Genomic DNA, 26,865 nt, shown 5'->3' on the forward strand with positions numbered 1-26,865 from the left:
ATCTCACGAGTTTTTGGAGAGGTAATCCCGCACTTCATACAAGGAAACCGGTCTGGGTAGTGACGCTTCCCATACTGCATAGCTTTATACACGTCCCAAGGAGATGTGCTTTGCATTATGGGATACTAAGGCAAGTGATGTGAAGTTTGTCCACCTTTGCCACAGTCCTGAAGATACTTCAAGCGCAAACGTTGCTTACACTTGGATAAAGGATTATACTAAATATACAGGGTGGTTCAAAATTCCACGTTTAAACTTTGAGGGGAGGTAGAGAATACATCAAATAAATACATCAAAATCAACCATATTCACATAGGAAAGTATGACCGGAAACGCCACCGGAAGGTACTAACAGGGATACAAAGATACAGAAATAACACAAGACAGTAAGTAGTGTAAAAAACTTTATTACGCTTAACTGAACAGTTCAATAGTAGTTGGATACATAATTTGGTAAACGAGGTGCATGTCTGCCATCTCAGCGTTCGTAAAACGGCGCATGTTCTTCGTACGACGTCGAAAGCTTGAATGAAGAAGCCCCAATTGCTCACTTGGAGCGCTGGCGAACAGCGCCACTCATCACTTTCGGGTGGCGTTTCCGGTCATGCTTTCCTATGTGAATATGTTTGTACTTTTACTGTAACTAAGTTAAAAAAAAACTTCCAATATACCAACATATCGACAGTATTATATGTACTTAATGCCAGATATGTACTTAATGATACTAATATCATTAAGTACATATCTGGCATATATATATGTTCTGAGATGTTTCGGCCAGGTATAATTTGAATTACGACCAAATCAACTAAGTCATGAACTCAGTGGATTATGATTGTTAATTTTAATGTTCTTTTATCCAAATTATCTCTTTCTGTAATGTTTACCCCCCCCCCCCGTATGAGACCAGCAGCACTACTACGGAGATGTTTTCTGAATGCTAAGAAGGAATATTCCCTAGAGATAATCAATGGTTAAACTGTTATCTTAAAAATAAATACACAAATAAAATAAGGATTGTTACTTTTCGATATTTCAGAATTCTATCTGTATGTCTTCTAATTCAGTTTGATGATTCAACCTCAGTAGACTGTCGACTTTCATGATTCCACGTACAAACTTTGAGGGGAGGTAGAGAGCATCAAAATCTCGCATTTTCTCTTCACTAGTTACGAATTTGTCATGATTGTCCTAAATAAATTTTTGTCAGAATGTTTCCTTTTTTTAAAGTTTTTAACTAAATCGTAAAACAGCTCATAGTTTTCGCTGGAGTGTTTCCAAGCTCGTAGTCTAAAATCGTTTACCTATATCCTTTGAACTTCATTCTAAATACCTGTCTACATTATCGAGATTCTAGGTATATTTTTCGAGTTCGTTTTTTTTTTTTTTTTTACTTTCATTTGTATTATTCGTTCAGAGCCTGTGTAGCTCAGTGGATGTGGCGTTTGCCAACCACGGCGCTTGGCCGCACGAAGGAAGACTTGGTTTCGAGTCTAGTCGGCGACTAGAGGAAATTTTTCTAAGCCTTTTTTTGACCGGTTCCCGAGTTAGTCGATCTCTGGCACGGGCAAGCAGGTTTTTCCTCCCGGAAACTCGGGTTTTTCGTCCTGTAAACTCAAGAAAATCGACCGTAGAACCCACATTATTTCAGACATTAAATATATTGTGTTAGGGTTAGGGACCACGAGATGGCGGCACATTTCAGCCGTCTCTCTTCACTGAGTACCGCTTAATTAGTGATAGCCTTGGACCATCTATCTCTGATTGGTACCAGTGGAGATTGAACTGCCCACTCAGTCTCCAAAAGTTAGATAGGGCTAAATGGCCTCGCCTACTCCCCGTTTACGGGAATAAAAAGGCGTTAGCTGATTTTTTTTCTGATATTCGTTATTCACAGACAGGGCCGGTTGGAGAGTATCTGATTCCCCCCAAGGCAAAGAAAATTTAGGCTCCCCTATACATTGTCTCTATAATAGAGACAATGAAATGGGGGGGTGCCTAAATTTTGATTGTTAGTTTGAGGGATACCCCAGAACTTCCCCACTCATCTTGGGACAGATGCCAGAAGGAGGAAAAATCTCTAAACTTGAGGTTAAGTATACAAAGAGAAGGGAGTGGAAGAAATAGAGAAAGGCGGAAATAATGTAGGCTCATCAACGTGCACCAGGACTGCTTTTTTTTATTATTATTATTAATCAAGGTTTTACTAATTTTCCCCCCGAACTATGTAGCAAAATGTGGCGCCCAAAGTCTTAACACCCCTATGCGATTGCCTAGGTTCGCCTAATGATAAAATCGGCCCTGTTCACATATAGTGTTTTTTAATATCCTTATGCAGGAAATAATGATTTGTTGTGCTGAGGTTTTAAGCCTTTTTGAAAAGGCTTTTGTCGTACTTACTACTCTTTTTGTAGTGCTGTTTTGTTTTCCACTTTAGTATTTAGATTACCTGTCACTCACAATTTATCCATTATTTGATTTATTTTAATTTGTAATGTCTCAAAATAGTTCGTGCCCTCATCATATTCATCCTCATTTGGACGTAACCATAAAGGAATGTAAAACCATAACAAAGGTTATGGTTTTATGTTCCTCTCTTGCACTTTAATCTCTGCTGCTCTCCCATTAACAAGCTTTCACTTCCTTGTATTGTTCATGTTCTTCTGAGACACTCTCATAAGAATCTAACTCTCATTAATTGGTAATTTCTGGAATAGGGCAAAAATTTCGGGTTAGAGTATGATAATGAATATGGCATTTGTATAGAAAGTAAAGTAAAATATCAAACCCTATTCTCACTTTTTTTTTTTAATTTTCATCTGTGTTGTAAACTACAGACTTGGCATAGCACGATTCCATTGTAAGAACAAGAGTTTTACAGCAGATATGTAATGATGATATCAAAAATAAATTAATAATAAATAAATAGAAAAAAAAAAAACTTGAGTGGGATGGTTGGTCCTTGAGTAAGCAGTTTAATCTATCTGTATTCTGAACACTTTGTTTATGATGTATAGCTGTAAATGTCCTTTTCGAAATACACAGGTGAAGGCGTTAGTAGGCCGAAGTAATACTTTATTTCTCTTTTGAGTCATCCCCCCCCCCTCTCAGACTCCAGCTTTTCCTGTCATTGATAAGATCCACCTTTCATAACTTATCAATTTTATAGAATAAATAATATATAAACATTTTAAATAATACTGTATTTTCGCAATATACTATTTTCAAATTTACCATTTGCCTAAAAAAAAAAAGTCCCTAGGTGCACCCCGGCTCCATTTCCCAATATATTCAACTTGTCTTCTTTTATAACCATACTTTTTCATTCAACTTTCTCTGTTTCTCTTTGGTGGGTGTAGCAAGGTGTGGTTGTAGATTTTTTTTTTTTTTTTTTTTTTTTTTTTCCCGCGTTGTCTTCGCTCATCCACCTCAACATTCTAGGTTTTGCGTTTAAATCCATAATGGAGTTTAGGTCCAGCATTTAGATCCATAATGAAGAATCATGATCCTAATGAACATACCATGTCATTAGGTATGTTATATGACCTTCCTTTTAATTCCATAGGATTAGGTTCTTTGGGATTACAGTCGAAGCAACTAAATCTATAAGTTGTTATAGTCAATACGAGTATACTGATAGCCTATCAATTGCGTATGGTCTTAAGACGGTTTAAGTGAACGCGAATATAAGTTTACGGGAGGATAAACCCTGCAGTTTCCGTATGTGATCGGCTAACTGACATTCAGTTGAAGCTTTCTTAGAAAGGTTCATTGCTTCATAGATGGAGCAATCTTAGTTTATCAAACCGAAGGACAGTCGGACGTCCTCGTGTCTGTGCTACAGTGATACCAGTGGCGGCTTGTGCATAAGCACTGAGACACTGCAGCACCCCCAAGGAAAAAATGAAAAAAATTAAATTTTGTTTGTGTTTATAAATAACAATGCTTACAACATTATATAAATGCAATACAAGATGTTAAAGGTTACAGCTTATGCTTCGACAGTGATTGAATAGTTAATAATTAGAATTGTTTGATTAACGCTTTAAATTACGACACAAATGCACTGCGATCTAACGCAGTGTCGGAATTATCACATTCGGCCAATTTCAACTCGACTCGCCGATATTCGTTTGCGCTTGTCATTGCACGTAACAAGTGAATCCGACACTGTTCGTTTGAGAAGTGTCGCTACAGATAAATTTGTATGCCTGCGCGCGTTATTTCTGTGAGATACGAAACTTATTATTGGTGCGTATTCATGGTAACGGTGAATATTTTTTATAAATCTTATTTTATTCTGTTAAAATAACATATAACCGTAATTATTTATTATAGATACAAGGCTGAATTATGACGAGTGTCAATGTTGAAAATATGAAAAGAATTATATATTTTCAATTATCGTTACATGAAACTAATGCACTGCGGAATTATCGCGCTAGGCCAATTTCAGCTAGATATTCGTTTGCACTTGTCATTGTACGTAACAAATGAATCCGACACTGCTCGTTTGAGCAGTGTCGCTACAGATAAATTGTATGCATTCGCGCGTTATTTCTGTGAAATACGAAACTTTTATTTTTGTGTGTTAGTGGTGAGGGTGAAATATTTTTAACAAAGCAATTTTTAATATGTAACTTTTTTCTTTTTTTTTTTATATGCAGCACCCCCACTTAAAATTTTCACCGGCCGCCACTGAGTGATACTTTTATCTTCTGTAGCATATTAATTCATTTGCCTGTCTCATTCATGTGTTTCAATCCGTGCGTTTTTTTTTTTTTTTCTGTTAATTACTTCCAGTTGGCTATCTTTCTCTATGTGTATAATGAAGCCAAAATATTTCAAGTTGTTTTCATTAATTGTCAATTTACGGGTATACAGTATTATGAAAATATCTTTAAAAAGAACAGCAGCCGAATAGACAAAAAACAAGCATAACAGATATTAAATTAATGTAAATGTTGATTTTCTCAATACAAACTGTTTCCAGTGCCTTACATACATACCAGTTTTATTTCAAAAAATAAAAACTTTTTTTCAAACAGTCACATCAAATGCCGATAATGAATAACCGGTCAGCTGGTCTCATGCAAAAACTCATATGAGACAATTACAGCATGTATACAGATCTGCCCAAGAGACGAAATTACAGGAGATTCTTATTTATTATTATTTTTTTTTAAAAAATATGATTATTATAACTTTGGTGCTTCTGCAACAGGAAATCTGAAATAATCAATTCAGACATTATTTAATGCATTAAATTAAAATCCATTCCTCCATCAAACACAAATCCACAGTTTTATGCAAACAATGAAACACTCTTATTTATTATACTTTATTAATTAATGAACGTTTAATCTTAATTTTATTTTGATACTATTGTTCCACTTATGCAACCACAAGCAACTATTATTAGTCACTTTGACATAAAATGCATATCTTAATTAAATTATTTATCCAATTAGAATCCAATATATATATATATATATATATCCCAAAAAATGTTGTCCCAAAAAATCCATAAGGAAAGGCATATTTCTTTTAACTTTTCCATTTAATGGAAAAATAGTTTATCTATCTGAATGGCAATACTGTTAAATATGCTATTTTTAATTATAATGTTATTAAAATATGTTATCAAAATCTTCAATTATATCTTGTCTTCTGCACCTTTGTAAAACTTATAGTTATCTCGATTAAATCTTTCTTCTTAACCTTTATTATACATCTGACTTATGGCCGCAAATAATAAAGCTCACGTGTGCAAAACTTACAGAACAAAGAAATCACCTCAGGCCAGAGCCAATCTCTTTGTCTGACCTACTGGTGTTTATTCTCAACCGAATTTGGAAAATTTATTTAATTTCTAGCTGCGCCACCAAATTCGTGAGTGGGAGGTGAATCTCCATCAAAAGAATAACACACAGTAAACCACACGGAACTTTTCTCTCTTAATTCTAAGTAAATCAGGCAAGTTATTTAAACAAGAAAACATTTTTAAATTTAGTTTAATCCTTTATCCAAGTGTGAGCAAACAAAGTTTGCACCTGAAAGTATCTTCGGAACTGGGGTAAGGTGGTAGAATACCGGGCAACTCGTTGCAAAGGTGGAGCAAGCTAACATCACTCCTATCTGTATCTCCCATAATGCAAAACACATCTCCTTGCAGATATGTCTAATGTTATGCATTAAGGGAAGGGCCACTATCCAGACTAGTTTCGAACTTTATTGCGGTCTCTTCAGTGGGCCTCCACTGAAGAGACCTCAATAAAGGTCGAAATCTCTCTTCAGTCTCTTCAGTGGAGGCCCACTGAAGAGACCTCAATAAAGGTCGAAACTAGTCTGGGTAGTGGCCCTTCCCTTAATGCATAACATTAGACATATCTGCAAGGAGATGTGTTTTGCATTATGGGAGATACAGATAGGAGTGATGTTAGCTTGCTCCACCTTTGCAACGAATTTCCCGGTATTCTACCACCTTACCCCAGTCCTGAAGATACTTTCAGGTGCAAACTTTGTTTGCTCACACTTGGATAAAGGATTAAAATAAATTTATTATAATCTAACCAAGTGAAAAATAAACTTTCAAGAAAATAATTTATTTAACATCAATAAAATGTACAATGGGTCAATTTTAAGTACCAAGTAAATTAGCTTCTGTGCTTCAAATCAAAATTAATGACTACGTTTACAATTTAGTTCCTCATCATATTCAATTCTAGTAAGACCACGTGTCTATAATTTTCTCTCATTTAACTTGGTTATACTCAGATTAATCTTACATAACATTCTGTATGCTTAGACAATAGCTATAACATAAAACACACGATGTTTCACTTTAAATTTTTAACCAGACATTCTCTCACATATAACAAAATATCTCAACTATCAGCATAAGACCTAAAATAAACTCCTCAAAGTCCTCAAGTATCACTATAAAACAAGTCCCTTAATTACATCACCGTCAGAGTATTTTTCTCTAACTAACCAATGAAAAGATCTCACTTGAACAGAAATCTGTACCTCTCTGAATGTTCCTTGAGATCTACTTCTGTTCCTGTTTGACTTTAGCATTGAACTGGGGTAACTTTTTCTGGGGCTTTTGAAATCCTTCTTAATTATCAGTGGACATCAGGAACTTGGCGGCATGGAAACTCGGCATCAAAATTCTTCTAAAACCGTTTATCTAAGTGACGTCGCTTTCTCGGCATTTACTATCCGGAACGCAAGTCCCCGATGGCGATTACAAATAATCTTCGACGATGTTAGCAAAACTCCGCTGCCGTAGCGTACATCGTAACTTCAGGTCGGAACCCCACATGACCTCGAAACTTCTCGCTGACCCGGGAACGGAATCGACTCGCACTCGTACTCCAAGAAAAGGCAACACACGACCCCGTTTCCTTACATATTTTTTTTTATTATTTCCTTATAAGGACTGGCTTAAAGGGGTGAAGCAAGAATGCTTTTCATCTTCCCCGTTATCTGTAGAGGACAGAGTAGGGATAACGTATTATTGAGCTATTAAAGCTCTTGGATCATAGCAGGAGGGTAACAGCAATATCCAAGCCTCAGTTAGAACTTTACTGGCTACAGCATTGCCATTCATTACCCTCCAAGCATATGGTCTCTTCGAATTGACCTGATCGTTCGCCCAAGACCCCGTTTCGACATAGCGAACTGCTATTTATACAGTCCCGATGACCTTCGTTTTTGCTTACGTCCACTGGGTACCGCAATTTTCTGCACCCGACACCCACGTCTATCGGTGCAATTAGATGGGAGACCCCGTGTAATATCGCGCTGCACGTGTACAGTAGCCTCAGGTTATGACTTAATCTTCTTAATCCTGTCTGGAATTTTTTGTTCAGTATGGCATATGTAGACACAATACAATCTTCCTTTGTTCTTACACAAAACTATTGATAATACATTATTCAAAATTCAAAAAAAAAACATTATTTCTATTACAATTACACCAGGTTTATTCATTGATATACTAGTATTTTAGCAGGATTTAGTATACTTGTAAAATCTGAATAAAAGGTATTATATTACTAAAATCCCTTTTATTCAAGATTTAACAAAGGTTTCCTCTTCCCAAAAAAAATTTTTTCAACACATTTTTTCGACTTCATTCCTGCAGATTTTCTGGAGAGATTTCGCTTATAACCAATTTTACCAGCTTCCTTTACATCTCTCCCAGACATAATATGTTCTTTATCATTTTGTGCCTTATCCTTCACATTACACCTGAATTTATTTCTATCCTGTAATGTTTTGGAGTTAACTAAATTTTCATTACATTTACTTATAAAGCTTGCACAACCTGTTATTAAGTGTGCAGCCTTTGTACGAAGAGCTAGATTGCAACATAACAACCAACCCATAGTCTTTCTGAGCATAAAAAGAAAACACAGGAAGCTTGCTTAATTAGCTTGTTGCTGAGGTTGCATATTAACTTCATGTTTTCTGTGCCTGTTCCTTCTCGGTCTGTAATAGGAATTTCTAGATCTATTTATTATCACAATGTAGTTTACCCCGATAGTTCTTGGACCATTCTCCTCTAACTCTGTTTCCGTATTACCTTGGTCCCTTGCTAATTTAACGCTCGAAATCTGGTACGTTTCAGGTTGACAGTTCACTTCTGAGACTGAAGCATGTTCAGAATCAATCTGGTTATCTCTAAAAAAAAGATTTTATAACACATTTTAATAAGATAAACATTTGAAGTAAACACAAATTTAACAATGGCGCAGCCGACAGGATTTAATTCACGCAATTAATTGATCAAAATTGTGAATTAAAGTGAGTTAGTTTTGGTTTAGAATCAGGCAGTTATCAAAAAAAAATTTTTTTGTGAAAAGTTAAGATTTTTTGGATTAATTCACAAGTATGAGTCTACCCACTGGTACAGGCATGGATGGCATTGAGTTCTTTAGAACCATTAGTCCCCAACAATTATTTGCAGTTTTCTGGAGAGGAAACTGACGACGTCTTAGCTTTTTTCAGCTTCGTTGAGGAATTGAGAAAAGTTGGTAGATGGACAGACTTCCAACGTCTGTCTTACAACAGGGCAAGCTGGTCGGAAAGGCCAAAAGCTTCCTGTATTCATCACCAATCTTGAAGGATACGTTAGAATATACGAAGTTTAAAGAGACCTTAATTTCACAGTTCTCCAGGGTAAGAAGTTTAGGCCCTAATATATGGAAATTGCAGAGATGTGCTCAAAAAGATAAGGAGAATGTGAATGAGTACTACAATAGGTTATTGACAATTGCCAATAGTCTGATCGTCTCTAATGAGGATAAACCTCACCTTGACTGGGCAGTGTTTCATCAATTTAGGCTAGGGGTAAAACAAGATTTGAAGGAGACTAAGTATAAGAAAAAAATCACGAATCTTGAGGAATTTTTCCTTGCCGTAAAAGAGAAGGAACAGATGCTCGGAGACATTTGTCCCGAATCTAATGCCAGCTATGTTAACGTGATTAAAGAAGCGAATAATTCCGCTAGCGATAATAAAACTGAGAAGGAATTTAGTACATGTAAAGGAAAGACTAAAGATCAAAAAGATAGTGAAGGAGAAAGAGAAAGATCAGTCAACGTTAATCAAGTGACTGAAAATGAATTGAACATCCAAAAACAAGTAGGGCTAACAAATATAGAAGTACGTTCTATAATAAAACAAGAAGTTGAACTACAACAGCCCTTAATAGACCGTCTTGATGCTGAACTGAAGCAGCTGGCGGCAGTAACGGAAAGGACCTCAAAATCAGATATAGCTCAGACAGAGAGGACTAATGAGATGGTAAGACTTGATTGAGATGGTCGAACGATTACAACAGCTGATGATGAACCGTCTTGATGCGGTACTGAAACAGCTGGCGGCAATCACAGAGAAGACTTCGAAATCATCTATCCCTCAACCAGAAAAGACTAATGAATTAATCAGACTAGAAGTAGAAACACTTCAACAGCCTATGTTGAACCGTCTGGATGATGTAATGCAAAAGTTGGTGGCAGTGACAGAACGGAAACCCGAAGTGTCTCTACCTCAAACACAGAGAAATAATGAGCAAGGAGACAGGAGGGAGCCTCCTAGATGCTTTAATTGTAACAAGAGAGGCCACATAGCTCGTAATTGTTTTAGTAACAGGAGACCCTCGGTGAGAAACAATAGAAATGAGTCGAAGTTTGGACAAACTCCTCATAATTATGAAGGTAGACAAAGAAATCAAACAACAAAGAAAGTCGAAAATGATAATTAAGGGTAAGATACAAGGTTTGCATTGTGATGTATTGTTAGATACGAGTTCCCAGGCCTCTGTCATAACAGGAGATTATTTTCAAGGAATAAAATCCCGTGTATGGTGAGGTATTTCTATTCTAAGGAAACTGATCAGACTATCGGGGTTATTGACATCCAATGTTTATGTGAACAAGAAGGTTAGAGTAAAAATATACTTACCTGAGTTTAAATTGTGTGTTTGGCAGGAGTTGTTGGTCCTCCCTAGGACATCTCACCCAGACGTTCAGATATTTTGGGATCTGACTTTCTAGAAAAGTACAAATTCTCAAGCGACTTTTCTAGAAATGAAATATCTCTTATGGGAAGGAAACGATTTAATAAAGGAATCATAAAATTAAAATTAGGCATAGAAACGAGAGATCGCATAAAGCAGGAATACCGCAGAATAAGACTAATGACGGGCAGACTGAAAGAACTGGTGAAGTTTCTAGAGATAACCAGATTGATTCTGAACATGCATCAGTCTCAGAAGTGAATTGTCAACCTGAAACATACCAGATTTCGAGGCGTTAAAATAGCAAGGGACCAAGGTAATACGGAAACAGAGTTAGAGGAGAATGGTCCAAGAACTATCGGGGTAAACTACATTGAGATAATAAATAGATCTAGAAATTCCTATTACAGACCGAGAAGGAACAGGCACAGAAAACATGAAGTTAATATGCAACCTCAGCAACAAGCTAATTAAGCAAGCTTCCTCTGTTTTCTTTTTATGCTCAGAAAGACTATGGGTTGGTTGTTATGTTGCAATCTAGCTCTTCGTACAAAGGCTGCACACTTAATAACAGATTGTGCAAGCTTTATGAGTAAATTTAATGAAAATTTAGTTAACTCCAAAACATTACAGGATAGAAATAAATTCAGGTATAATCTGAAGGATAAGGCACAAAATGATAAAGAACATATTATGTCCGGGAGAGATGTAAAGGAAGCTGGTAAATGGGTTATAAGTGAAATTTGTCCAGAAAATCTGCAGGAATGAAGTCGAAAAAATTTGTTGAAAAAAATTTTTTTGGGGAAGAGGAAACCTTTGTTAAATCTTGAATAAAAGGGATTTTAGTAATATAATAACTTTTATTCAGATTTTACAAATATACTAAATCCTGTAAAAATACTTGTATAAACTAAACATATTTGGTCGTTTATATAATTAAAATAAAAACTTATTTATTTATTACTGACCATTTACAAAAAACCACTATCACCATCTTGTACAGACCTTTTCATGGAAAAACTTGAAAAAGAAATTCTCTCCAGAATCTCCCTTAGACCATCTACATGGTGGAGATATGTTGACGATATCTTCATTATATGGCAAGACAGCTTAGAAAACCTAAAATCGTTTGTGGATAAAATCAGCTCAATACATAAGATAAAATTCACTCTGGAAGTGGAAAACAACAACCAACTGCATTTTTTAGACATCCTGATAAAGAAACAATCAAATAGTGTCAAATTATCTATTTACAGAAAGCCCACAGATACTGGAAGATATCTTCATTATACTTCAAACCATCACAAGACACACAAATGGAGCATTATCCACATTGAAATATAGGCCCAGAAAGTTTATATCAGAAGAGGAGGATACACAATCTGAACTCTCACTAATAGCCAACACATTATCACAAAATGGATATCCTCAAAATATCATCAAAAAATATCTATACGATGACAACCCCAGACAAGAAGAATCACGCTCCCAGCACATTTCCACTGCAGTGATCCCTTTCATCAAGTCAATTTCTTATCAAATAGCCAGAATACTAAGAGCCTACAACATCAGAGTAGTCTTCAAACCAACCGCCAGCATCAGACAAGTTTTAGGATCCCCAAAAGATAAGGTGTCTTTCTACAAATATCCAGGAGTATATTATATTCCTTGCTCCTGTCCTCTTGCCTACATCGGACAAACTTCACGGAGTTTAGAAATCAGACAAAAAGAACATGTTGGTGATGTAAACACGATAGAGTGGCAAAACAGCTCCATGCCATATCTGGATGACGACTAAAGACATCGTTTATTCAACGAAGCCACAATAGTGTTAATAACCGGAGGAAATCTCAACAGAAATCAGGGTGTAATCCTAAACAGTTCGTGGAAAAACCTGACCCTCTCTCTAAATCAATCTGAACTACAGCTAGCCAGTGATCGTATTACACGTTTACAACAAACACGCATGCATGATAATGAATAAGAACAATAAGTCCTCTCTGTCACGAGAACGTGTAACCTTAGCTACTAGTTGGTTTACAACGTTTTTTATGTCCTTTCAATTTGCATTTACTAGTTTTTATGTCTCCGTAAACGCCTTGAAAAAGCCAGAGTTTGCTGGCAAAACTGGTAGGCACTAATGTAGTTTTTTTTTTTTTTTTTGTAAATGGTCAGTAATAAATAAGTTTGTATTTTAAAAATACTTGTATATCAATGAATAAATTTCGTATAATTGTAATAGAAATAATGTTTTTTTTTTTTTAATTATGAATAATGTATTATCAATAGTTTTGTATAAGAACAAAGGAGATTGTATTGTGTCTAAGTATGCCATAATGAATAAAAAAATTCCAGACAGGATTAAGTCATGACCTGAGGCTACTGTACACGTGCAGCACGATGATACACGGGGGTCTCCCATCTAATTGCACTGATATAGGTGGGTATAGGTACTATCATACCTTGCCTTGAACTCACTCAGCGTCATAGCACCCACAACAGACTCTGACAGCTTATTCCACTCATTTATCATTCTAAAAGTAAAGAACCCAACTCTAACGCCCCTGCTAACCACACTCTTACCCAGCATCCATAGGTGTCCCCTAGTTCTCCCACCACCAGTCCTGATCTCAAAAATATCCTCTGAATTGATCCTATAGAAACCCTTTAGCCATTTGAATGTCTCAATCATATCTCCACTTTTCCGCCTATCAACTAATTTCTGCAACCCACAAATCTTCAACCTGTTTTCATAAGATTCATTCCATAGACCTGCTATCATCTTGGTGACTCAGCTCTGGATACTCTTCACCTCCTCCCCATCAAGAAGGAACCGAGGTGACCAAATCTGGGCACAGTAGTCGAGATGAGTTCTTATCAAGGCTCAGTACAGAGGTACAATAACTTGCTTGTCTCTGCTCGTCAAGGTTTTTTTCAACAACCAAGTGAGTTGATGAGCTGATTTAGCTACTTTTCCAATGTTTCCCCTACGCTTCATCTCCCTATCCACCAACACTCCCAAGTCCCTGGCCTCATCAATCTCCTGGAGTACAGTTCCACCAATGTGGTATACTGCTGCTAATCTTTTCACCGCAAAATGCATAACCTAACATTTTGTCACATTAAATTGACATCCATTCTCCTTAGCCCAGAACTCCAATCTATCCAAGTCGTCCTGCAAGATTTTGACATCTTCTGCATTCACTATTACCCTACCCAATTTTGCATCATCAGCGAACAAATGAACTGTTCCTCTTAGATCCTTCCCTATATCGTTAATGAACAAATTAAACAGCAGTGGTCCAAGAACAGAACCCTGCGGCACCACTAGTCACAGGCCGTCTTTTGGACTCTACTCCTGAATAAACTACTCTTTGATATCTCTCCATCAACCACCTACCTATCCATCTTACCAACCCTATATCCATTCCCATCTGTTGTAGTTTACGGATTAGAATTCCATGTGGTATCCTGTCAAATGCCTTGGCCAGGTCCAGTAGTATCACTGTAAACCCATTACCCTTATCCAGTTCAGCTGTCACTGTGTTATAAAACTTGAGCAAGTTACTGAGGCATGATCTACCCTTCACAAAGCCATGTTGTCCCCCTGTACAGTATCTCATTTTCATCAATCCATTCCTGTATTTTTCCCTTGACTACTTTCTCCAAGACCTTGACAACGACTCCTGATATGCTGATCGGTTGGTAATTTGCAACCGTAGTCTTGGATCCTCCTTTATGCAATGGAACTATTTTTCCCTCTTTCCACACCTTCGGGACTAAACCAGACCCGAGACTCAGATTAAACAACATGGTCAAGGGCACTGATAATTCTTTAGCCGCTTCAACAAGACCTGTTGAAGCGGCTAAAGGTGCCGCTATACCATCAAATCCCACAGATGTATTCACATTAAGGTTCTGTAATAGACTATTCACCTCCACTTCATTCATCACAATTCCCGTATAAACTAATGGTTCCTTCATTTTTTCAATGTCACCATCTGGATGATATACTTTTGCAAAGTGCTCGCTCAGTAACTCCACTATATCGACTGATTCAGTGACCTCTTTACCATCGTCATTTCTTAAAATCATTTTGCCATGTACAGTTTTTTTTTTTTTTTTTGCTTGCGGCATATTGAAAGAACTGTTTGGGATTCTCTTTAGCTTGCATAGCTAGCGTCCTTTCATAATCCGCTTTTGCTTTTTTTTTACCCCACTCGTTACCCTTCTGGCCTGCACTTTATACCATTTGTGTGCCTGCAGGTCACCTGTTTCTTTAAATTCCCTCCACAGTTGTTTCTTTTTTTTGCAGCTCAAGCTTAATGGTGTTATTCATCGATTTAACCCCTACTTGTTTTATTATTCGGACCCTAGGTATACAATAACCTAACCAGCCATAACCTCCTGTAAATGCTCCTTGACCCCTTCCCATGCTCTATCAACATCCAACCCTTGTAGTTTTACATGCCGTGGCACTGAACCAAATAATCTCCTAAGCTTGTCATACTTGCCAGCACGGTAATTCCACATATACCCTGTCTTAATCGAAAATTCCACACCTTTAGCCACCTCCCAGGTCACAAGTAATTTCAGGGATCATTCAGAAAAGGTCAGACATCTGTTCAAAGTAAGATTTTTCCTTTGTTTAGCTAGAAATAAGAAGATTGTGATGGTGATTTAATTAAGGGACTTATTTTATAGTGACACTTGAGGACTTTATGCCTTATGCTGATATCTGAAGTATTTTGTTATATGTGGGAGAAGGTCTGGCTAAAATTTAAGGTGAAACATATCGTGTATTTAATGTTATAGCTACTGCCTAAACCTGCAGAATGTTAGGTAAAAATTGATCTGAGCACCAAGTTTAACGAGAGAAAATTATACACACGTGGTGGTACTAGGATTGATTATGATAAAGAACTAAATTGTAAACGTAGTCATTAGTTGTGATTTGAAGCATAGAAGCTAATTTACTTAATACTTAAAATTGACCCATTGTACATTTCATTGATGTTAAATAAATTGTTTTCTTGTTTAAATAACTTGCCTGATTTCTAATCCAATGCACTACTCATTAAACTCGAATCTGTGTGAGCCTTAAAATTAGATACTGTCACGACTGCATAACAGGAAATTTAAGTTGATAGATTTACTTAGAATTAAGAGAGAAAAGTTCCGTGTGGTTTACTGTGTGTTATTCTTTGGAGGGAGATTCACCTCCCACCCACGAATTTGGTGGCGCAACTAGAAACTAAATAAATTTTCCAAATTCAGTTGAGAATAAACACCAGTAGGTCAGACAAAGAGATTGGCTCCAGCCAAAGGCGATTTCTTTGTTCTGTAAGTTTTGCACACGTGAGCTTTATTATTTGCGGCCATAAGTCAGATGCATAATAAAGGTTAAGAAGAAAGGTTTGAACGAGATAACTATAGTTTTTACAAAAGCGCAAAAGACAAGCTATAATTGAAGAATAATAACATATATAAAATAATTTTAACAATACGAACAGCCAAGTAGCAAATTTAGATAAACGGTACCACTAATCGTACGCGAGATCTTTTTTTATTCTGTACTGGTCTGTTCGATGTAAGTGCACATCATATTCATGGCAATAAAGCATTCCAATGTGGACAGCTTTGTAATAGAAAGATGCTTTAAAAAAGACAGAACTCATCACGTTGTCAATTTTCTTCAGGAATTGCTTCTACAGAATTTTACTACTGCCAGGGGTGATCAGCACGCTCCATTTGAGCAACTGTTTTCGGTGATTTTCACTTACCACGTGCTGTCCTAAATGTCTGTAGGATACTTTCAATTAACCCTTAGTCAGAATTATGGAGTTATGATTATCCTGTCAGTAGTAAAAAATGCTGCAGTATTAAATAGTTCATCCTTTGATCATTTGCCAGAGAAAGTGATCAGTCCGTCTTTCTTTCTTTTTTTTTTTGGTGGGGAAATGTCTTAATTTTTCTTTTTTCTTTTTTTACATGCTTTATACGCATATGTCAAGATCTGTAACACCTAAGTAGTTTCGGAGAATATTTTATTTGAAAAATGTTTTTTAAAAAATTAGAATTTGTAGGATTTTAGACACGCAGCCTATGGAATGGAGAGCAAGTGGGTTATTCAGTGGGCTAAGCAGGCTGGAGATTAGTTAATAAAGTATATAAACTAATCTCAATTTTCTGTTGAGATTAGTTTATATACTTTTATATGTTTCTAATAAAAAAAGCTTAAAGCAAAATATATACTCTGTATCTTTCAAATAACGTTGAAGAAAAACTTAATATGCAGAAATAATAATAATAATTTTCTGTGTATTAAGTTTTTCTATCTTTCAAATAACGTTGTAGAAAAACTTATTATGCAGAAAATTATTATTATTATTTCTGCATATCAGGTTTTTCTTCAACGTTATTTGAAAGATACAGAGTATATATTTTGATTTAAACTGAATATAGACAATTAAACTAATATTATGAAACATAAACAACTTGGAGAAGAGTTCATTTTTTGCTTGCCTACTCGAGGTTATTGCTTATATGCTTTTTTTTTCGTTTTTTTTTTCTGTTCGACAAATACGCTTGCCAGTGGCGAGTAGATTTTGCTAACTATCGAGTAACTTTAGACTGAACAAAATAGAATTGTTCGTGTTTTTTTTTCTTTTTTTTTTTTTAACTTTAAGAAAACACAGAAGAGATGCGTAATATAAAGAGTCGTTCTCTTAACAAAATTAATGTAACAAATTATATTTTCCAAAAAAAAAAATAATAATAATAATAATAAATCAATGTTGGCTTTTTCATTATTTATCACCTTCTCTTTCTTAGTATAGGTCTCACACAAAGGAAATATTCTCCAGATAACGATATATCACCACTAATATTGCAAACTTTACTATTCGTAGAAATGCAGATTTACTTCAGAATTAATTCTAGTAATAACTATTGAATTGCTTCAACTGAAGATGACCAGATTTCCCATTCATTATGATCATAGGCGGAGAAAGAACAAGAAACGCGTAACCAGGTCCTGTTTAGGTTTGTTTGTTATAATAAGAGAATGAGCAAGGATTATTAAGGAATCAGCAAGCAAGAGGCGTTGATGATGAGTTTGTTAAAGGCAATTTTCTGCATAACAGCAATGTCACACAAGCACTAGTGATATTCAAATCAACAGAACAAAACACAAAGCTGTTTATTCCCTCTGCTTGGTTATTGGTGATGAAGTAAAAAGCTATGCCATTAATGTAGTTATTTATGCGATTAATTAAAAAATTATTTATGATTATTTATACCTTTATTTACATTAAAGACGTCATGTACATGAATGACAGAATTGCTTCCGCGATAGTAGCAACAGAAGACTGAATCCTTCTGCAAAATGAAATCATAGTGAAATATCATCTATTAATCCTTTATGAACCTTCAGAATCGATTTTGTTCTTTTGTACTGCAAACAAAAGGAAAGAAAAACAGTCTTTGTGTTTCTGTTGTGGTTATATTGAAACTGCATACAAATATCAAATATGTGGTGAAGCCACTAATGAAATATATTGAAATAGAAATTCATACCTCTCACGACAGTGGTACGGATTAGTTCATCTCTACACCTTTAGATTCATCGTCAGAAACGGAAGGTTTCTCAATTCTCGTAATCCATCTACATATAAAATAAAGAGTTTTAAGTTGCAGTCAGAAAATCTTTAAAAAAAAATCTTTTAATACCTTTTATGTTCCTATAAGGAATAGGCGAATCCGTTTAGTTCTTGTATATATTTATTGTGAGTGTGGTATATCTGATGATTTGATATATGTAACCAGGGGTGGAGTTGATTTCAAGTAGCTCAATAGTGCAATTGGAAGAACAGTGGACTCTTCGGTTGGAAAAGATCTACGTTCGATTCTCGATGTGACGAGAGGAATCTTTTTCAATTGAAGGTGAGTTAGCCGATCTCATATTACAGTAATAGGGTTTTTTCTCCCGGGAACACGGCTTTTCGTACTGCATACAGCTTAATCGGCCATGAGAACATACGCAATTTACAGACAAAAAATACTGTTGTTGATAGCATAGTTGTGTGTATTCGAGAATTATTTAGCAGGGAGACGGTGAGATGAGTCCTTAGACTCCTTGGAGGTGTCACGTGATAATACATATGAAACTTTTAAAATAGTTCACAAGACGTGAGGTCGTAGATGTTCTTCATCGTTCAGTGTAATTCATTTAGTATGCTTATCTGAAGCCTTAAAGTGATGCTATTAATGATCTTTGGTATCTAGAAAAAGTTTTGACCAGAACACTTCTGGCTCTAGTCCCTGCGGAAGTGCACATGCTGTTCCATATTCAAATACTTCCACCTGATAATAATTCCTGCTAATGCCTTTTATTCCCCAAAAGGAGACAGGTGAGGCCATTTAGTCCTAACTTTTTGGAAACTGGAAGCAACTAACTCCACCCTTTGCCAATCATAATAGTTGGCCCAAGACTATCATTGATTTTAATTGCCCTTTGAGAAGAGAGAACAATAGACATCTGCCATCATATTGTGCTCTCTAATCCTATATATCATTCTCTGAAATACTGTGAATTCTACGGTTGATTTTCTTGAGTTGTGGGGTTAAAAATCCGGAATTTTTTTTGGAAAAACTTACTTGCTCTTGCCAGAGATCGACTAATTCAAGAAACCAGTCGAAGAAAGACTTAGAAAAGTCCCTATAGTTAGCGATTACAATAGAACTTAGAACAGTCTTTCTTTCTTAGTGCTGCCTAGTTCTGTGGATGCAAACGTCATTTCTCCAGGGCTACTTCCATGATGTGAATATCTGTTATGCAATTACGGTATTATGCATATATACTATTGAACTAAGGCACTTTGTTGTTACATGTTTTGTAGGCAACAGTTTATCCATGAAAATCAAAGCTATGAAGTGAACATCATAGCTCAGAACATCCTGAACAAGAGAATTAACTGATGCACAATGGAAAGAATGCCCAACCGTGTTCAGTACTCTCCTATCTCTTTCTCATTTCATATACTTTGTGTAACTGTTTCTGGATTTTCTTTCCATCATTCTACTTCTTTCTGTTAATGACTTAATGTTAAATGTTAATGCTAAAGTGCAGCTGATTTTGGATATACTTAATTGTAATGAAATCACACGAAATGATGATTGGCAAATATGGCAACATATCATGCCACTTTTCCAGAAGTATGTTAACTGCAAACCATATCCTACTTTCAGGATGATATGCAACCATTGTAATTTAGCATGCATGTATGCATTTCTTTTACCCAGTTTGTCATAATGATTTACAACATTAGTGCTGAGAAGACAAATGTTTTAAGATTAAATATCTGAGTATTTTTTTTCAATTAATATCAACACGAAAATTAAACAAAATTATGTGACTGACATCCCACGATAAGCCGTGGGACTCGATGGAGGTGCTGGATAATAATAATCATTATCATTATACATATAAAAGTGGTGTGTGTGTGTGTGTGTGTGTGTGTGAGAGAGAGAGAGACTGTTAGCCATACCTCGACTGGTTGGCAACTGATTTCCATTCTGAGCAGTTACAGATAGTTGATCCAATGATTTTACAGACATCCTGCACAAGAGTAAAGCTAATAGCTACCTCCCATTCGTGGTCTCTAACTCTCGCACTACATATTAAAATAGTGTGAGTTCTATGGTCGATTTTCTTGAATTGCAGGATTAAAATCTGGTGTTTCCTGGAAAGCAACCCTACATACCTGTTGACTAACTCAGGAAGTTCAAAACGTTTCTCTACTCTAAGACTAGAATTGAAAAATATGCCTTTCTTCGAGCAGTTTAGCGCTATGGAAGCAAATTTCATTTCATTTCCACAGGGCTCCACAGACACCCATATAACGTGTGCTGTAATTGTATGTGCTCACGTATTCATGATTATGATAATCTGAATGATAAATTCAAGAGAATTAACAAACAGCTAAATTATTATGATTAAGCATACAGTATTTTAATTGATAAACTATGACGGGTGCTGGTTTATGAAAAAAAAAAAAGCACAAAACTTCTGACATTGTCTTATTGCCAGATATTATTTATAACTAACATACTATAAGTGATTAGTGATAATACTTACAGAAATACTATACCAGGAAATATCAGCAGAATTGCTGATATTAAGAATACTAGTCCCGGAAAGGTTAAGACAGACGCATTATATATCGCAGTTGATATCACAGTGCCAAGGACAGGAAAAATTGATTCACACGTAGCAAGAAGGGAAAAGGCTTTGCCTAATAGTATAAAGAAATAAAAACAGCTTATATAATTCGATACATTGTTAATAATACTAAGTTGCAATTCTGTAATAAGAATTCTGTAAGTTGTTGTCCCTTAACCCGTTGATGTCATCCTATGAAACTAAATATAACCACTGAATTATGAATAACCTAAAGAGACAACATAATATCGTTTTAAACCATGGATGAAGTTCTGAAAAAGAAGCATAGAGGATATCTCTGATAATATACTTTATTATTTGCGTCCAAACACCTGATGCGTGCATTGCTTATTCAAATACAACAGGGAATATATGAGAGTATACGAGCGCTTACACAACTGTTCGCATATGTATGCCATCTGGGCATGAACTAGTAGGGATTTTCTTCTGGATACTAGCTTACCATAGCTATGAAACATTGATTAGAACTTGCACCAATTGAGATAATAGTATCACTTAGGGTTAAGAATACGAAATGGTGACTTGTCTACCCAATTTCATCACCTGCAAGTCAGCAAATTGTCAGTAGACTTAAGCGTGATCAATTAACTACTGGTGATGATTAAGACTGAGACCGACTGTGTGCACTGATTTCCAAAAGGGAGGGATAAAAGAGTGTGATTATTTTCTTTTAAGAATGAAAAAGCTTCGGTGGGAATTTTTTTCCCCTCCTGAGAGTTTGCAAGGTGTAGTCTCTGATATTTTAAACAACAAAGCATGTAAAAACGCTCTAATGTATTCAATGGGACTGTACCTCTACTTTTCAGTAGCATTTTGTTTACTATTCAAGTAAAATATATTATTTGCGAGATTACTGTCATTGTGATATTTCGGCTTTCTGTATTATGTGGTCTGCAAGAAAAAAGTTAAATTCCTCTATAAAAGTATCTACGTTACATATATACCCGGTACCATTTTTTCATGTGAATCCCACCACAAAACTTCAGAGGATAAGCTAAGCAATCCAGAAATCCTGCTTCAGTGAAATAAACATGGAAGTTTTTACCAGGGTGGTCTGAAAAGTTCTCGGCCTCCACCATAGATAGCAATACTATCGGCAAGATATTTTTTTCCAAGTTGGTACATCTTTTTTTTTTTTTGTTGTTGTTGTTGTTGCTTTGTTGTTGGTACATTTTTTTTTTAAGTTGCTACATCAGAAAGCATACGATCAAATCAACAGAACAAAATTAATCAATATACTCTATGAATTGAAAGCTCCACCTCAAACCACAAAAACAATAGTAAATATAATTGAAGAAAGCTAAATTAAAATTAATAATGAAACAACTGAAAAAATTAAAACCAATAGAGATCGCATTCGAGGAAGTGGATTATCACCAATACTCTTTAATATATATACGGAAAAAATTTCAGGAGAGTGGAGGAAAAACAAAATCATAGGAATTAAAATAGGAAATAAAGAATTAACCAGTCTTTTGTATGCTGACGATCAAGTTATTTTTACTGAAAGTGAAGAGCAATTGCAGAAAAATCTATACGTATTAAACAAAAAAATAGAACAGTATGACACGAAAATCTCAATAAATAAAACGAAATCAATAGCATTTCAAGGTAAAGAAATTAAAAGATGCAAAGTAGTCATCCACAACAAACTAATAGAACAAGTGAACAAGTTTAAATATCTAGGATATACATAAGCCCCAATGGAGAAATCGACATTGCATATAAAAAGCAAAAATTCCTAGCAGTCATTGGAACTTTGAACAGACACTTCAATAAGCAGGTGTCTAGAACAACTCAAATAAAACTATATAAAATAATAGCCAAACCAATTCTGAAATATGGCAGTGAAACATGGACTTGAGGAGAACGAGACAAAAGACAAGTGGAAGCTGCAGAAATGAAGTTCCTAAGACCACTTGCAGGCTATAAAATAATAGACAAGATAAAAAACGAAGAGATAAGAAAATAATTATCCATAATTAACATAACAGAAGACATCACAAACTACAGAGAGCACTGGAAAAACTATGTAGAAAGAATGAATGGGGACAGATGGCCAAATATTACCTGAAATATAAACCAGAGGGACACCGATCAAGAGGAAGACCCAGGAGGAGATGGGCAAGAGACTTTTTAAAGTCTAGAAAACGTTACAGGCAAATAATTGCCTAACACGCGAAGCCAAGAAGAACAAGAAGTTGGTACATCTGTCATAAGCATCCATGTGAAATTGCAAGTCATTCTATCAAGTAGTTTGTTTTATACAGCTGTCTGAAACAAAAGTGTTGTCTGGATCCCTTGAAATGGATAAAATTGAGTATCGTGCGGTTATAAAATTCTTTGTATAAGAAGGTTTAACGCCAAAAGAAATTCATTCGAAGTTCATAAACGTTTATGGGTACACTTCTCCTTAGTTTTCGATAATTAAGAAATGGGCTGCCGAGTTTAAACGTGGCCGTACCAGCCTTGAAGATGATCCACGTGAGGGACGTCCAAAAAGTGTAACAACACTAGAATTGTTAATCAAGAATCATTGATCAAGTGCACGATATGGTATTGGATGACCGGCGAGTCAAAATGAGTGAAATTGCTGAGACCTACACGCCGAAGGGTGTAGCATAGAGTCAGCCTGCCTCACGGCGCGGCTTAATAAGGGCGCTCGTTTAACCATGTTGCGGTAGGCGCTGTCACTACGCTAACAGGAACAATTCCTGTTAGCGTAGCAAGTGCGGAAAGAAGTTTTTCCAAGCTTAAACTGATTAAAAATTATTTGCGAACAGCAATGACCCAAGAAGGATAGGTTGGTCTAGCACTTATATCGACAGAGTGGACATAGCATATAATTTAAATTTAGAAGAGCTTATAAACAGTTTTATTGTGCGATATCCCCGTAGAGCAAACATTTAATTAATATTATTATGTAATCGTTTTGCATTAATGTTTCTTTTGTAAAGAAACAAAATAGCAATCGAAGATTTTCTTATAATCCATCAAGGGCGATATTTAATTGTTCGCCTCAGGGCTCGATTTATCTAGCGACTTCCAGCTGAGACTATAGGCATTTCAAAAGAACGCGTAGGATATATTTTGCATAAAGAATTGCATATGAAAAAACTTTGCGCACCCATCTTGCGCAAACCTTTTTCATATGCAATTGTTTTGTCAAAAACGAATTCGCATGAAAATCTCTGAACAGTGCTTGGAGCGTTTTAACAAATGATTTGTGTGTCGATTTATTACTATGGATGAGAGTTTGATTCACCATTACACACACACACACACACACCAGAATCCAACAAGCAGTCAAAACAGTGGACAGAAGCCGGTTGTTCAGCACCAAAGAAGACAAAGTCGGTTCCATCAGCAGGAAAGGTCATGGTATCGGTGTTTTCGGATGCTAGCATTTTGCTATTAATTATCTTGAAAAGGGTAAAACAATCACCGGGGAATATTATTCAGATCTTTTAACCTGACTAGACGAAAAAATTCGTGAGAAAAGACCTTTGCAGAAGAAAAAATTATCTTTCATCAGGACAATGCACCTGCCCACAAAGGTGTTTTGGCAATGGGAAAATTAAGGGATCTGCAATATGAATTGCAGGAACATCTACGCTATCCCCCAGATTTGGCTCCCTCTGACTTCTATCTCTTCTCAAAACTAAAACTCTTCCTCGCTGATCAGCAGTTTTCTTCGAATCAAGAGGTGATTGCAGCTGTAGAGGGGTATTTTGCAGATCTTACTGAGAACCACTACAGGATAATGGCTCTGGAATAAATGTATTAGTCTCAAGGGAGATTATGTTGAAAACTAAAAATTATTTTGAAATTATAAATTCGCTTTTTCATTGTTAGGCCGAGAACACTTCAGACCATCCTCGTATGTTTAGTATGATAAAGATGCAACTAGTCATAAGATAAGTGCATTATGTGCGTTTGATTGCGCCTATGTCTATTCTGGCATCTTTATCAATTTCAGGTAATGCCAAGAAACACAAAAATTTCTTGCAAGAATACTCTTTTATTTCTATATAAGACCGACTAACTCGCCTTCATCTGAAAAGTCCTTATACTCGTAAATGTTCATCGTACCCTAGACAAGATTCGAACTTGGATGTACAAAACTAAATATGTGTGTGTGTGTGTGTGTGTGTGTGTGTGTGTGTGTGTGTGTGTGTGTGTGTGTGTGTGTGTGTGTGTGTGTGTGTGTGTGTGTGTGTGTGTGTTTATTATCAGGCAATTTTATAAGCTAGGTTTTTTAATCCTTTTTCCCAAGTAAGCAAACAGACAAGTAAGTCAAGTTTGCGGCTGCACGTACAGCAACACTAGGCAACTCGTGGTAAAGGTGGAGCAAGCTCTGATCACTTTCCTTAGAATTTTTCCCTAATGTAGAGTTGCCTAGTGTTGCAGTACGTGCAGCCGCAAACTTGACTTACTTGTCTGTTTGCTTACTTGGGAAAAAGGATTAAAAAACCTAGCTTATAAAATTGCTTGGTATCTTTAACATAATATATACCCAAGGTAAAAAAACTTTCTACATATATATATATATATATATATATGTAGAAAGTTTTTTAATTTAAAAAATATATATATATATATATATATATATATATATATATATATATATATATATATATATATATATATATATATATATATATATATATATATATATATATATATTCCCGTCAGAACACATGCACAACAGCCTAACCCAAATGTTAATATTTTCGTCTCTCTATCATGGTACCAGTGTGTTAAAGTTGTAAGCCTTTGTTGGGTAGGTTGTGACTGAAAAATAAATTAAGTTGTCAACAGAGTTACAGAGAAATTATCCAGAAACGGTTTGCAATTATTAGTTATATATTGTTATTCATCACTATGTGTATACAGTAAAACTATATTCTTTTATACATTAAAAATTTACTAACCTAATTCTTCCTTTTCGATGATCTTCGGCAAATAAGATCGCACTGCTATGCTTGCAGTTGCACTTAGAAAACCACAGAATTTAGCTAAAGAAATAAACAAAACAATATATCAAGATGTATTATTCGAATAAATCTCGTTCTTTCTATTTTGCTCTTCTGAATCAATATCACAATGCTGGTGTGGCCATTCCTTGATACCGTTGAAATATATATATATATATATATATATATATATATATATATATATATTTTTTTTTTTAAATTAAAAGATTTAATGACTAAAACCGAGAATAATAGTAAGGCTTTATTGAAATAAAAACACAACTAGTTTCGGTTTTTCACAGCCTTCTTCAGGTGTCTTCTAAGAATAGGAAATAGAAGTTTAAAACTGTGAAGCTCAGGAAAATTACACTACATAATTGACATGAAAAACCGTTGTATTTACATTTAAGTTGTTCTTACAAACGTGGCAATGTTTGTTGAGTGCGTGCTTAACAGACTCTCGCGAACGCCAGTATCGAACAACAGCAGAGTGATTATTAGGGATGTTGTTGCTCAAATTGCTATTTAAATAAATTCAATTAAGGACGATTTCACTGCACTCCACAATTTTTCTCTCAAACTCATCATGGCAACGAAGGATGTTTTCGAATTTATCCCAGCAGACTGAATGACCCTGGTGTTCATCATCAGGTTTGTTCGAGAAAAGAACATGACTAGACAAGGCACTGGCATGTGTTCTTTTGTAAAAGATGTCTCTCTCTTGTATTCCTCCATACGTCATTCAATAGATTTATTTGTTTCACCAAAATAAGGAATATTACAATCACACCTTATATAAGCCAGGATACTTCAGATTATGATGACGAGGCTTTGGATGGCTTACTAGCGAGTGGATTTTTGGAAGTGTAGTGAATAAGGTCCTGATGTTATACTTTTTAAGAACTTTAGCTGATTTTTTTGGAAACTGAACCGTATGGGATGGAGATGTTACTCTTAAAGTTAGTTATTTCTTCAGTGCGGTGGCTAGGAGAATTTAGAAGAAATTTTTTAATGGTTTTATCAGAATATCTATTTTGTCTAAAGACTTGGGAGAGGTAATTAATTTCTTTTTGAAGTTCATCTGGATCATTCAGAAGAGAGCGTGCTCTATGTCC

General features: G+C 35.6%; 1 protein-coding gene across 2 annotated transcripts in view; it reads right to left on the reverse strand.

The window, feature by feature from the left end:
* Window positions 1–5,090: 5,090 nt before the first annotated feature.
* LOC150100886 (putative peptidoglycan muropeptide transporter SLC46) overlaps window positions 5,091–26,865 on the reverse strand; it is a 47,212-nt gene continuing 25,437 nt past the window's right edge. The window contains exons 4-7 of one of the 2 annotated variants that reach the window (XM_090401535.1): window positions 25,709–25,792; window positions 20,670–20,826; window positions 18,110–18,197; window positions 5,091–5,229 (exon numbers count right to left, since the gene is read on the reverse strand). In XM_090401535.1, the coding sequence (XP_090257661.1) occupies window positions 18,131–18,197; window positions 20,670–20,826; window positions 25,709–25,792 (308 nt within the window). In that variant the 3' untranslated portion in view covers window positions 5,091–5,229; window positions 18,110–18,130. Of the gene's footprint in view, window positions 5,230–17,867; window positions 17,988–18,109; window positions 18,198–20,669; window positions 20,827–25,708; window positions 25,793–26,865 lie in introns of those variants that run through there. The other variant, XM_090401534.1, reaches the window with a different exon arrangement.

The sequence above is a fragment of the Typopeltis vanoorti genome, chromosome 12 (genome assembly GCF_054136105.1).
Source record: "Typopeltis vanoorti isolate ZY-2024b chromosome 12, IOZ_Tvanoo_1.0, whole genome shotgun sequence".
NCBI lineage: Eukaryota > Metazoa > Arthropoda > Arachnida > Uropygi > Thelyphonidae > Typopeltis > Typopeltis vanoorti.